Consider the following 12,154-nt stretch of genomic DNA (forward strand, 5'->3'; position numbering starts at 1 on the left):
CTATTCTATTCTATTCTACTATTCTATTTTTCTCTATTTTTTTGTTTAATTTCTATTCTATTCTATTCTATTCTATTCTATTCTATTCTATTCTATTCTATTCCATATTTCTATTCTATTCTATCCTGTCCTTATTCTATCCCAGTGTTTCTCAACCTTGACAATGTTAAGGCATGTGGATTTCAACTCCCAGAATTCCACGGCCAGCATTGCTGGCTGTGGAATTCTGGGAGTTGAAGTCCACATGCCTTAAAATTGTCAAGGTTGAGAAACACTGTTATCCTATTCTATTCTATTCTATTCATTTGTTATTTCTATCCTATCCTATCCCAGAAACGCTTAACACGTATCCCAAACCTGGGCTTCCCACGGGAACCCTGCACAGTCCCATCCAGAGGAACCCAGAGCCCCACTTTTGAGGGGTCTCCCTCCCTCCGCTTTCCTCCCACGGATCTTTTCCAGCCCGCGCAGCGCGAGGCTCAAACGCAAGAGGCGCCCCGGGGGTCGCAACTGCGGAACAGGTCGTGGGAGGGGGGAGGAGGGAATTGCAAGATCCCCGGGGGGGGGGCGTCCGGGGGTCGCAGCTTGGATGCCCGGCCAGTGCGGAGCGTTACTCCCGAGGAGGCAGAAGCGCCTCTCCCCCTCCCAAGTTGCGACCACCCCCCCTTTTAGCATTGCGCTGCCCGGTGCAGAAGAGCCGAAGCGGGGCGGGACCCCCGACCCGCATGCAATAATAGGGCGGAGGGGGGGACTTTCCTCCGCCCCTCCCCACTAAGCCCGCCCCCTCCTCACTAAGCCCCGCCCATGGAAGTCCTGGTTGCCCCGGCGACGGGACGCGCATCGGGGGAAGGAGCAGCATGGCCAAGAACAAGGTGGGGAGGCGGGAGGGGCGGGAATCCCCCCCACCGGGGAGGGGGCGTCGCCTTCTCCAACCCCATCGTCCCCAGCCGGGCGAGCTGGGCGGGTGGGGAGAGGTTTGGGGCGGAATACAGCCGCTGGGAACGATGGATAGTCCAGTCTTGCCCAACTACCGGGCATCTCCCCCCCACCAGGGAGGGGGGCGTCGCTTTCTCCAGCCTTTTCCAAAGCCCATCATCCCCAGTCGGGCTAGCCAGGCTTGTGGGGACAGGTCTGGGGCGAAATACAGCCGCTGGGGACTATGGAGAGTCCAGTCTTGCCCAACTGCTGGACATCCCACCCCCAACTAGGGAAGGGTCATCGCTTTCTCCAGCCTTTTCCAAAGCCCATCATCCCCAGCCGGGCGAGCTGGGGCGGGTGGGGAGAGGTCCGGGGTGGAATAGAGCCGCTGGGGACGATGGATAGTTCAGTCTTGTCCAACTGCCGGGCATCCCCCCCCACCAGGGAGGGGGGCGTCGCTTTCTCCAGCCCTTTCCAAAGCCCATCATCCCCAGCCGGGTGAGCTGGGGCGTGTGGGGAGAGGTCCGGGGTGGAATAGAGCCGCTGGGGACGATGGATAGTTCAGTCTTGTCCAACTGCCGGGCATCCCCCCCCACCAGGGAGGGGGGCGTCGCTTTCTCCAGCCCTTTCCAAAGCCCATCATCCCCAGCCGGGTGAGCTAGGTGAGTGGGGACAGGTCTGGGGCGGAATACAGTCGCTGGGGACAATGGAGAGTCCAGTCTTCCCAACTGCAGGGCATCTCCCCCCACCGGGGAGGGGGTCATCGCTTTCTCCAGCCCTTTCCAAAGCCCATCATCCCCAGCCGGGCGAGCTGGGCGGGTGGGGAGAGGTCTGGGGCGGAATACAGCCGCTGGGGATAATGGAGAGTCCAGTCTTGCCCAACTGCCGCCGCGGTCGTTGAGCCAAACGTTGACCATGCTCCTGGAGGGGATGATGGAGTTTGTAATCCTGCGCTCGAACACCCCTCCCAGGGTGCCTGGTTGCGTGACGCCAACCGAGGCACCAAGTTATTTCGAAACGGTTCAGAATTTGTAAATTTGATCTCTTTGCAGAACGCAAACCACAAAGGGCCGTACGGTTGCCAAAAGCTGAAAGAACGGTGAGTGATTTGGGTTGTTTTTTTTATTAAAAAAAAGTATAAACAAAGAAGAGAGTTGGAACCAGCTGCTGAGAATACCTGTGTGCCTGTTTGTGTATAATAATAATAATAATAATAATAATAATGATGATGATGATGATGATGATGATGTTGTTGTTGTTGTTGGAAGGGATCTTGGAGGTCATCTAGTCCAACCCCTGCTCAGGCAGGAAGCCCTATACCACTTCAGACAAATGGCTGCCCAGTCTCTTCTTAAAAACTTCCAGTGTTGGGGCACCCACAACTTCTGGAGGCAAGCAGTTCCACTGGTTAATTGTTCTCACTGTCAGGAAGTTTCTCCTGAGTTCTAGGTTGCTTCTCTCCTTGATTAGTTTCCATCCATTGCTTCTTGTCCTGCCTTCAGGGGCTTTGGAGAAGAGCTTGACTCCCTCTTCTTTGGGGCAGCCCCTGAGATACTGGAAGACTGCTATCATGTCCCCCCTCATCCTTCTCTTCATTAGACTAGACATATCCAATTCCAGCAGCCTTTCCTAGTATGTTTTGGGCTCCAGTCCCCTGATCATCTTTGTTGCTCTTCTCTGCACTCTTTCTAGAGCAGGGGTCTTGAAACTTGGCCCTTTTATGACTTGTGGACTTCAACTCCCAGAATTCCTCAGCCAGCCATGCTGGCTGAAGAATTCTGGGAGTTGAAGTCCACAAGTCATAAAAGGGCCAAGTTTGAAGACCCCTGCTGTAATAACTGTGAATGTTCGCTGAACTAAGCCGTTGCTGAACAAGGACTGCCTTTATAGAATTTGGGGTGGTAATAAATCGGCTTCATTTGCATGGAGATCTCATGACACCGTGTGACATCGTAACGGCTTATGCCAGATGACTATGACATATCTTGATGTCATCATAAAAATGATTGGCACAATACCAATAGGGCTGCAGTCGTTAAGTGATCCTGAGGTCATTAAACGAATCCACTGTTTGCTAGGGAGTGGTTTTTGCCTGAAACTGGAATGTATATGCCAGTTTCAGGGCAAAACGAATTGTGTAAATGGCTCTATGTGTAAATTTACACATTGTATAAATGGCTATAAATCCAGGCCAGTTACAGAGTGCCCAAAATGCGGTCAGGTGACCCCAAGAATCCAGGTTACAAGTACCTTTTTTGGGGGGGTCTAGCATAACTTTGAATGGTCGCTAAGCGACCGGTCGTAAGTCAAGGACTACCTGTATGTTATCCCGCTTATGCTTCATGAGGACTAGAGACCTGTTAAAACAGACCAAAGCAGCTGTAAACCCAAGAATTGTGCAATCTTGATCCTTCTTCACTCTCTTTTTCGTCTTAGGGTTCAGGCCCCTATAAGAAAAGAGCAAATGGATTTATTCCAATCTAAAAAATGTTCTTGCTATTTGGGAAAGAAAAAAAGATTTTTAATTTTAACATATAATACATATATCTATATTTTTGAACAGGGAACCCCGAGCTTCCATCCGATTCAAGTGTGCCCTCACCAACACCATCTTAGATGTCCTTCAACAGCGACCTGGATGGGTGGAAGTCAAAGAGTAAGATATTATATATTATGACGGGGATGATAAAAGCTGGCAGGGCCCGGGAAGACATATCTCTCCTCCGCTAAGCTTAGGGAAAAAGCAGAATTTCTGGTTTCTGGGGGGACAGATTCAAAAATCTGGAGCTTCCTCTGAATGGGGTTATCTGAGATCAAGGATTAGATCTGCTCCTTTGAATCAAGGTTTAGGAGATTCCTTCGATAAAGGAGAATTTTTGTAGTTCAGGGTTGAAATGAGGAATCCTTGGTGCTCTCTGAGTTTGGTGGTTTTCCTACAGACGTTTCATGACCCAGCTAGGTAACATCGTCAGTACTAGAAGGGAGTGGGGTGGGAGGAGGAGGAAGAGGAGGAGCAGGAGGAGGAGGAGGAGGAAGACTGTGGGGTCCTTGCTGCTCTCTGAGTTTGGTGGTTTTCTTGCAGACGTTTCATGACCTAACTTGGTTACATCATTAGTGCTAGATGGGAGGAGGAGGAGGAGGAGGAGGAGGAGGAGGAGGAGGAAGAACAACTGTGGGGTCCTTGGTGCTCCCTGAGCTGGGTGGTTTTCTTGCAGACGTTTCATTACCCAACTAGGTAACATCATCAGTACTAGAAGGGAGTGGGATGGGAGGAGGAGGAGGAGGAGGAGGAGGACTGTGAGGTCCTTGATGCTCTATGAGCTTGGTTGTTTTTTTGCACAAGTTTCATGACCCAACTAGGTAACACCATCAGTGGTAGATAGAAGTGGGTTTGCTCTTTGCCTATACACAAGAACCTTGAGCAAATCCACTCCCTCCAAGCACTGATGATGTCACCTAGTTGGGTCATGAAACATCTGCCAGAAAGCAACCAAGCTCAGAGAGCACCAAGGACACCACAGTCCTCCTCCTCCTCCACCACCTCCTGCCTGCAAACCCCGCTCCCTTCCATCACTGATGATATTACCTAGTTGGGTCGTGAAACGCCTGCAAGAAAACTACCAATCCCAGAGACTCCGTCCTTTCTCGGGCTGCGGATTGAGTCCAATCACCTGCCAATCAAATGGTGTGTATTTTGCCTTTGTTTATTAATACCCTGTTTTGCCTTCGGTGTAAAATGTAAACCATTTCAGCCTTCTCGACGCTGACCTTTTAGAACTCGCGGTCGACGCAAACGTCTCTGCCGTTAAACCGTTAAGCGGTGTAAACCTTAGCCTGGGGTTTTCTTATACACTTTGAAGATGGGTGGACTTCAACTCCCAGAATCCCCCAGGCTCCGCATGCTGTTTTCGAAAGCCTGTTCCTTTATAACGACGCTTCTCCCACTTCTGGGGGGTTGCTTTTCCCCCATCCTTGCACGCCCGGAGATTCAGAAACCTCTGATGTTGACCGGAGCATTTTAGATCCACAGGTTGCGTAGTCAAAGAGTTGCTGGTTGACTCATCTCTGTTTGGCCTCCCTTCCCAGTGAGGGCGAGTGGGATTTTTACTGGTGTGACGTCCGTTGGCTCCAGGAGAACTTCGATCACACCTACATGGACGAGCACGTCCGCATCAGCCACTTCCGCAACCATTACGAGGTGGGCAAAACTGGGGCAGGGAGAAGTGGGGGTGCGGGGGGGGGGGTCAGCCAAGACAGGTGAGCAGGTTGGGCAGGGGTCCAGGAGACGCTTCCTTAGGGGGTGTCTTGGAAGCCATTGTCCGCATTGTGACCTCATTGTGCCACTGGTGCTGTGGTTATGATGTACATAACAGAAGGACAGAGTTGAAAGGGACCTCAGAGGCTGTCTAGTCCATCCCCCTGCTCAAATAGGAGACCCTAGGCCTAGACCATTCCAGACAAGTGGCAGCTCAATCTTTTCTTGAAAACCTCCAGTGATGGAGCACCCACAACTTCTGAAGTACTGTTCCATTAATTGTTTTCCCTGTCAGGAAGTTTCTCCTTAGTTCCAGGTTGCTTCTCTCCCTGATTTATAGCTAGATTATAATAATAATAAAGTTGGAAGGGACCTTGGAGGCCATTAGTCCAACCCCCTGCTCAGGCAGGAAACCCTATTATTTCAGACAAATGGCTGTCCAGTCTCTTCTTAAAAACTTCCAGTGTTGGAGCATTCACAGCTTCTGGAGGCAGGTTGTTCCACTGGTTAATAATTTTCCTCACTCTCAGGAAGTTTCTCCTTAATTCCAGGTTGCTTCTCTCCTTGGTTAGTTTCCATCCGTTGCTTCTTGTCCTGCCTTCAGGCGTTTTGAAGAATAGGTAGACCCCCCTCTTTTTTGTGGCAGCCCCTCAAATATTGGAAGACTGCTATTATGTCACCCCTAGTCCTTTCATCCCCCCTTTGTTAAACTAGACATACCCAACCAGGGTATTAAGCTGAGACCTGCTAGCCTAGGAAATCATGGCTGAACCAGGATGTGGATGGAGGGGTCCTCTCTTGACCCCTTGACCTCTCCCCTCCAGATGGAGGATTATATCTAGGCCAGGGGTAGGCAACCTTGGCTCTTTTATGACTCGTGGACTTCAACTCCCAGAATTCCTGAGCCAGCATGGCTCAGCTTGGAAACCTCTCTCTTTCCCCTCAGCATAGCTGGCTCAGGAATTCTGGGAGTTGAAGTCCACGAGTCATAAAAGAGCCAAGGTTGCCTACCTTTGCCCAAATGCCTGAATTTTGATCACGTGACCGTGAGGAAAAAATATTTAAATATTTAAACCAGGGGCCTTCAAACATGGCTCTTTTATGATTCCTGGACTTCAACTCCCAGAATTCCTGAGCCAGCATGGGGGAACTATGGGCCCCTCATGACTCGTGGACTTCAACTCCCAGAATTCCTGAGCCAGCGTGAGGGAACTGTGGCCCCCTCATGACTCGTGGACTTCAACTCCCAGAATTCCTCAGCCAGCATGGCTCAGCTTGGAAACCTCTCCCTTTCCCCTCAGCGTGGCTGGCTCAGGAATTCTGGGAGTTGAAGTCCACCAGTCATAAAAGAGCCGAGGTTGCCTACCCTGGCCTAGGGGGAGATTCCTAGAATCTGCTCGAGTTCTGCTTCTTTCCCAAATGAAGAACAGTGTTGAATGGAGCTTCCGCCGAGAGCCGGTTCTGATCCGGACGGGACCGACCCGGGGCACCCTTGGCTGAAATGGTTCTCCCGTCCGTCTGCCCCCCCCCACACAGCTGACTCGGAAAAACTACACCGTGAAAAACCTGAAGCGCCTCCGGAAACAGCTGGAGAGGGAATCCGGGAAGCTGGAGGCCACCAAGTGTGACTTCTTCCCCAAGACCTTCGAGATGCCCTCCGAGTATCACCTGTTTGTGGAGGAGTTTCGGAAGAACCCCGGCATCACCTGGATCATGAAACCGGTAAGAGGGTGGGGATAGGAGGGGGAGGAGGAGGAGGAAGAAGAGGAGGAGGAGGAAGAAGAGGAGGAGGAGGAGGAGGAGGAAGGGAGATTGAAATAGAAAGAAAAGCAGTTGGAGAGAGGAGTGAGTCTTGTCCCGTTTTATGACCCTTTCTCGCCACACGTTAACAACACTGCAGTTGTTAACATTAGTAACACGGTCGTTACTAATCCCCCATTGTCAGAAGGTCGCAAAACGGGATTACGTGACCTACTGGACATTGCAACTGTCATAAATACATGCCAGTTGCCAAGCGTCTGAGTTTTGATCACGTGACGGTGAAGATGCTGCAACGGTCGTTAAGTGTGAAAGGTGGGTGCTAAGTTACTTTTTTCAGTGCCATTGTAACTTCCAATGGTCGCTAAGCAGACTGTTGTTAAGTCGAGGACTATCTGTACGTCTGAATCAGCCATGTTTCGTCTGAAATGGTATAGGGTTTCCTGCCTGAGCAGGGGGTTGGACTAGATGACCTCCAAGGTCCCTTCTATCTATCTGTCTGTCTGTCTGTCTGTCTGTCTGTCTGTCTACCTACCTACCTACCTACCTATTGTGAAGGTGAGTGACTCTCTTCTTTTGTCTCCTCCAGGTTGCCCGGTCTCAAGGGAGGGGCATTTTCCTCTTCCGGAAACTCAAGGATGTGATTGACTGGAGGAAGGTGAGATGCCTCCTCTTCCTCCTCCTCCTCACCTCTGAGGAAGGGATTAGTTGGGAAGAGCCCATCTTGAAGCTCAGCTCGGTGAGCGGCCCTGTGGGCTTTTGGTTCTGGTCCAACATGGGTTGGTCCACCATGGAAGTGGGGCTGTCCTCCTGAGCTTCTGTGACGGAGCCACCAGCCCACGTGGACCTTCTCAGGATCTCCGTGGCTGAACGGCTTCTGGTCTGTCAAGGACGCTTGTCCTTTCTCCACTTGGCTGGCATCTCAGGTGGCTTCCCATGCTGTCTTATCCAAGACCGAAGCTCTTGAGGTGCTGAATGGAGGAACTTCATCTTCTCCTCCAGCCTCTCCAGTCCAACCGAAGAAGGAGCAGACCCCTGATCTAGGAGGAGCTGATCCTTCTTTCATGATCTAGAAGGAGCTGTTCCTTCTTTGATCATCTAGATCAGGGTAGGGAACTATGGCCCTTTTATGACGTGGGGCTGGCTGAGGAATTCTGGGAGTTGGAGTCCACAGGTCGTAAAAGGGCCCTGGTTTCCCACCCCTGATCTAGAAGGACCAGCAGCTTTGCTGGTCCTTCTAGATCAGGGGTCTTCAAACTCATTTTTTTCTCCTGTTCCTGGTTGACATGTTAAACCAGGGGTCTTCAAACTTGGCTCTTTTATGACTGGTGGACTTCAACTCTCAGAATTCCTCAGCCAGCCTCCATTTTGTTTCTTAGATTTAAGACAGGGGTCTTCAAACTTGGTCCTTTGATGACTTGTGGACTTCAACTCCCAGAATTCCTCAGCCAGCAAAGTCCACAAGTCCACAAGTCATAAAAGGGCCAAGTTTGAAGACCCCTGATTTAGATCCTGGCTGTCAGCTTTCCTTACCAGACATGTGAAGGGGAAAAGAACAACGCAGAAACAGCTTCATCCAATAATTCCAGTTTACGTGAGGTAAAGCGATGACGATCTCACAGACCTTGGCAATCAGGTTCTATGCTTTACAAAGTTTGCGCTGGGAGGCAGCGTCGTTTAAATACACTCCTGCAATACTACCCCACCCTTCACTAATTACAACCCCACCCTTCATTAACCAGTGCCTAGTCATGCTGCAACCACACCCCTACCTGACATGCTACACCCCACCCTCAACTCCTCCAACCAGCACCCGGTTTCAATAAGAGGAATCCTCATTCACTCCTGAGGTTTCCCTTGCCGATTAGCTGCACTTGCAGGCTACCGCCCATCAGCTGTTCACCGGCTTGCCGCTTGTCAGCTGTTCGGCGGCTTGTCTTTCTCCTGCGCATGCTCGACAGCAGTTCTGCGCATGCGCGGCGTCCAGAGCTCTTCAGAGCCGTCTTTCAGTGTTCAGACCGGTCGCCGGACGATCCGCAGCTCTTTCGTCCAAATTGGTGAGCCGCTGGGATCCCGTGCTGGGTTTCCTCCTCCATCACCATTCTGTCTCCCCTGTTTTGTGTGTCGAGCCCGGGAGGGCTCGACACTGGCCAGATAAGAGGGCCATCCGCAGGTGGTCACAAAGTCAAAATGGAGGCTGGAACCGTGGGATCCCGCACACGTGGACAAAGGCCAGGTCTGTTGTGGCTCCGTCTTGTGAGCCCCTCTTATCGGAGGAAGAAGGCTCCGAACATGAAGGAGAGGAGATGGCCAGGCCTCCCTCTCCAGGACCCTCCTCTTTGGCAAGGCCTCAGGTGTCTCCCAACGGAGAAGAGATTGACCAGGAGCCAGGTGGTTCTGAGATTGGCCAGGAGCCAGGTGTGTCGGATAATGAGGAAGAGAAGTTGTGGCTGCATCCACGCCAGCGTAGGAGCGACAAGCGTGCGCAGCAGAAAAAGAGACGTGCCAGAGATTAAGCTGAGTCACTGGACCACACCCCACAGGCTATAAAAGGGTGGTGGTGGCCATTTGGACCTCTGTGACGGACAAAAGCTGAATCTCTGGCAAAGTAGTGTGCTGTGGTTTTAAACTGTGTGTATTGTTTTTGTTTCCGTGTTTGGAGTAAAAGGTCTTGGCAGGCAGCTACGGAGCTGCTGCCAAGTTTCTTATCTGTGAAGTGGTGTCTGGAGAAGTCTTTAACCCTCGGCTGGCTGTTTGGGTGTGTGGGTCGGAACGGGGACAGAACAAGGTCTTTGATGGTGCCATCTTGGCTTTTGACCCCTTCTTCCCCCCCCGTCCCCCTCGATATGTCCCTGCAGGCCCTGGTTTTGTTCTTCTTCCTAAACCCACCAGGACCCCCGCTTTCTTTCCCAGGATGCCGTGCGCCCCGATGATCAGAAAGATGACATCCCAGTGGAGAATTACGTGGCTCAGCGTTATATTGAGAACCCGTACTTAATCGGTGGTAAGTTGCCCGTTCCCACGACCCAGAGGCAGGCAGTCCTCAAGTTACGACCAAAATCGGGACCCAAATGTCCATCACTAAGCGAGACACTTGTTAGTTGAGTTTTTGCCCCATTTTATGACCTTTCTGGTCACTTCTAACCTTATGTTAGAAGGTCGCGAAAGGGATCACGTGACCCCAGGACGCTGCAACCGTCGTAAGTACGAACCACTGGCTAAGCGGCCGAATTTTGATCACGTGATCAGGGAGATGCTGCCAAGGTTGTCAGTGTGAAAAACGGTCGTAAGTCGCTGTTGTCACTTTGAACGGTCACTAAACAAATCGTTAAGTTGAGGACTACCTGTATAAAAGGGGGTCATGTGACCCTGGGATGCTGCGACCGACATAAGTATGAACCAGTTGCCCAGTGTCCGAATTTTGACCATGTGACCCTGGGAATGCCACGACGGTTGTCAGAATGAAAAACAGTCCTAAATCACTTTTTTTCAGTCCTGTTGTAACTTTGAACGGTCACTAAAGGAATGGTTGTAAATGGAGGACCACCTGCACATCTAGCTTTCTAACTAGCCTGTCCCGAGTTCAAATTTCTTGAACAGCATCTGCTGTCAGGAGCAAAGAACCGAGAATGACACTTAAGAGTTACTTCTGAGTAGTTCCTTTATTGCTGTTCACCTACACTAGGGGTAGGCAACCTCGGCTCGTTTATGACTGGTGGACTTCAACTCCCAGAATTCCTGAGCCAGCATGGGGGAACTATGGCCCCCTCATGATTGGTGGACTTCAGCTCCCAGAATTCCTGAGCCAGCATGGGGGAACTATGGCCCCCTCATGACTTGTGACTTCAACTCCCAGAATTCCTGAGCCAGCATGGGGGAACTATGGCCCCCTCATGACTCGTGGACTTCAACTCCCAGAATTCCTGAGCCAGCATGGCTCAGCTTGGAAACCTCTCCCTTTCCCCTCACCATGGCTGGCTCAGGAATTCTGGGAGTTGAAGTCCACGAGTCATGAGGGGGCCATAGTTCCCCCATGCTGGCTCAGGAATTCTGGGAGTTGAAGTCCACTAGTCATAAAAGAGCCAAGGTTGCCTACCCCTGACCTACACACAGAATCTTGCCAGAATGTAGTCCTGCCACCACAACCGAGTCCACAATTTCTGTTGCTAAGCGAGGTTTTGCGGCGTCCCCAGGGCAGGGGTGTGTGTCACGTGATCCCCTTTTGCGACCTTCTGACAAGCAGAGTGGGGGGAAGCCAGGTAGGCAACTTTGGCTCTTTTATGACTCGTGGACTTCAACTCCCAGAATTCCTGAACCAACCATGGTAGCCCAGGAATTCTGGGAGTTGAAGTCCACAAGCCATGAAGGGGCCATAGTTCCCCCATGATGGCTGAGGAATTCTGGGAGTTGAAGTCCACGAATCATAAAAGAGCCAAGGTTGCCTCCCCCCCTGGGTTAGGGTTAGAATCAGAATAACCGAGTTGGATGCGGCCTTGTAGGTCATCTAGTCCACACACACCCTGCCCAAGCAGGAGACCCTACACCAGGTTTGAGACCCCCGGATTGAAGACTTCTTGTATCACAATGGAGCATTTAATGAATTGATTTCTCTCCGGTTTGCAGGTCGGAAATTCGACTTACGGGTCTACGTTTTGGTGACGTCGGTGAGTCCCCCCTTCCTTCCTCTTCCCAGCCCAGTGGGAAGGCTTTTCAACCAAACCCAAGGGAGAGGAATTCTGGGAACACAGGTAGTCCTCGGCTTACGGCCAGAATCGAGCCCAAATTTTCTGCTGTTAAGCGAGACCTTTGCAAAGCGGCTTTTGCCCCATTCGGTGACCTTTCTCGCCATAGTTCGGTGAATCCCTGCAGTCGTTAAGTGAATCCGGCTTCCCCCTGTTGACTTTGCTTCTTGGAAGGTCGCCAGAGGGCATCACGTGACCCCGGGACCCAGCGACCGTCGTTAAGCGTGAACCAGTTGCCAAACCTCTGAATTTTGATCACACGACCGTAGTTACTACAAAGGTTTGGGGAGGCTGAACGCAACCACATGTTTATTAGATCCGTGTCCCTCCTGGCTGGTACTGGCAGCTCGGGAGGGGACACGAGCCTGGCTCCAGGGAATTATTAACGCTTCTTTGCGGGAGGGTGTCTTCCCGGCGGCCCTTAAGGAAGCCGTGGTGAGGCCCCTCCTCAAGAAGCCTTCCCTGGACCCAGACGAGTTGG

At 51.5% G+C, this 12,154-nt stretch overlaps 1 protein-coding gene across 1 annotated transcript in view; it reads left to right on the forward strand.

Moving 5' to 3' along the window:
- Positions 1-851: 851 nt before the first annotated feature.
- TTLL9 (tubulin tyrosine ligase like 9) overlaps positions 852-12,154 on the forward strand; it is a gene marked incomplete at its 3' end in the record, with an annotated part of 17,413 nt that continues 6,110 nt past the window's right edge. The window contains exons 1-8 of the mRNA XM_015829100.1: positions 852-872; positions 1,971-2,017; positions 3,482-3,574; positions 5,005-5,116; positions 6,710-6,895; positions 7,521-7,589; positions 9,845-9,935; positions 11,555-11,595. Of these exons, the coding sequence (XP_015684586.1) occupies positions 858-872; positions 1,971-2,017; positions 3,482-3,574; positions 5,005-5,116; positions 6,710-6,895; positions 7,521-7,589; positions 9,845-9,935; positions 11,555-11,595 (654 nt within the window). The remainder of the gene's footprint in view (positions 873-1,970; positions 2,018-3,481; positions 3,575-5,004; positions 5,117-6,709; positions 6,896-7,520; positions 7,590-9,844; positions 9,936-11,554; positions 11,596-12,154) is intronic.

The sequence above is a fragment of the Protobothrops mucrosquamatus genome, unplaced genomic scaffold, assembly GCF_001527695.2.
Source record: "Protobothrops mucrosquamatus isolate PMUCROS unplaced genomic scaffold, P.Mucros_1.0 scaffold5422, whole genome shotgun sequence".
NCBI classification, from domain to species: Eukaryota; Metazoa; Chordata; class Lepidosauria; order Squamata; family Viperidae; genus Protobothrops; species Protobothrops mucrosquamatus.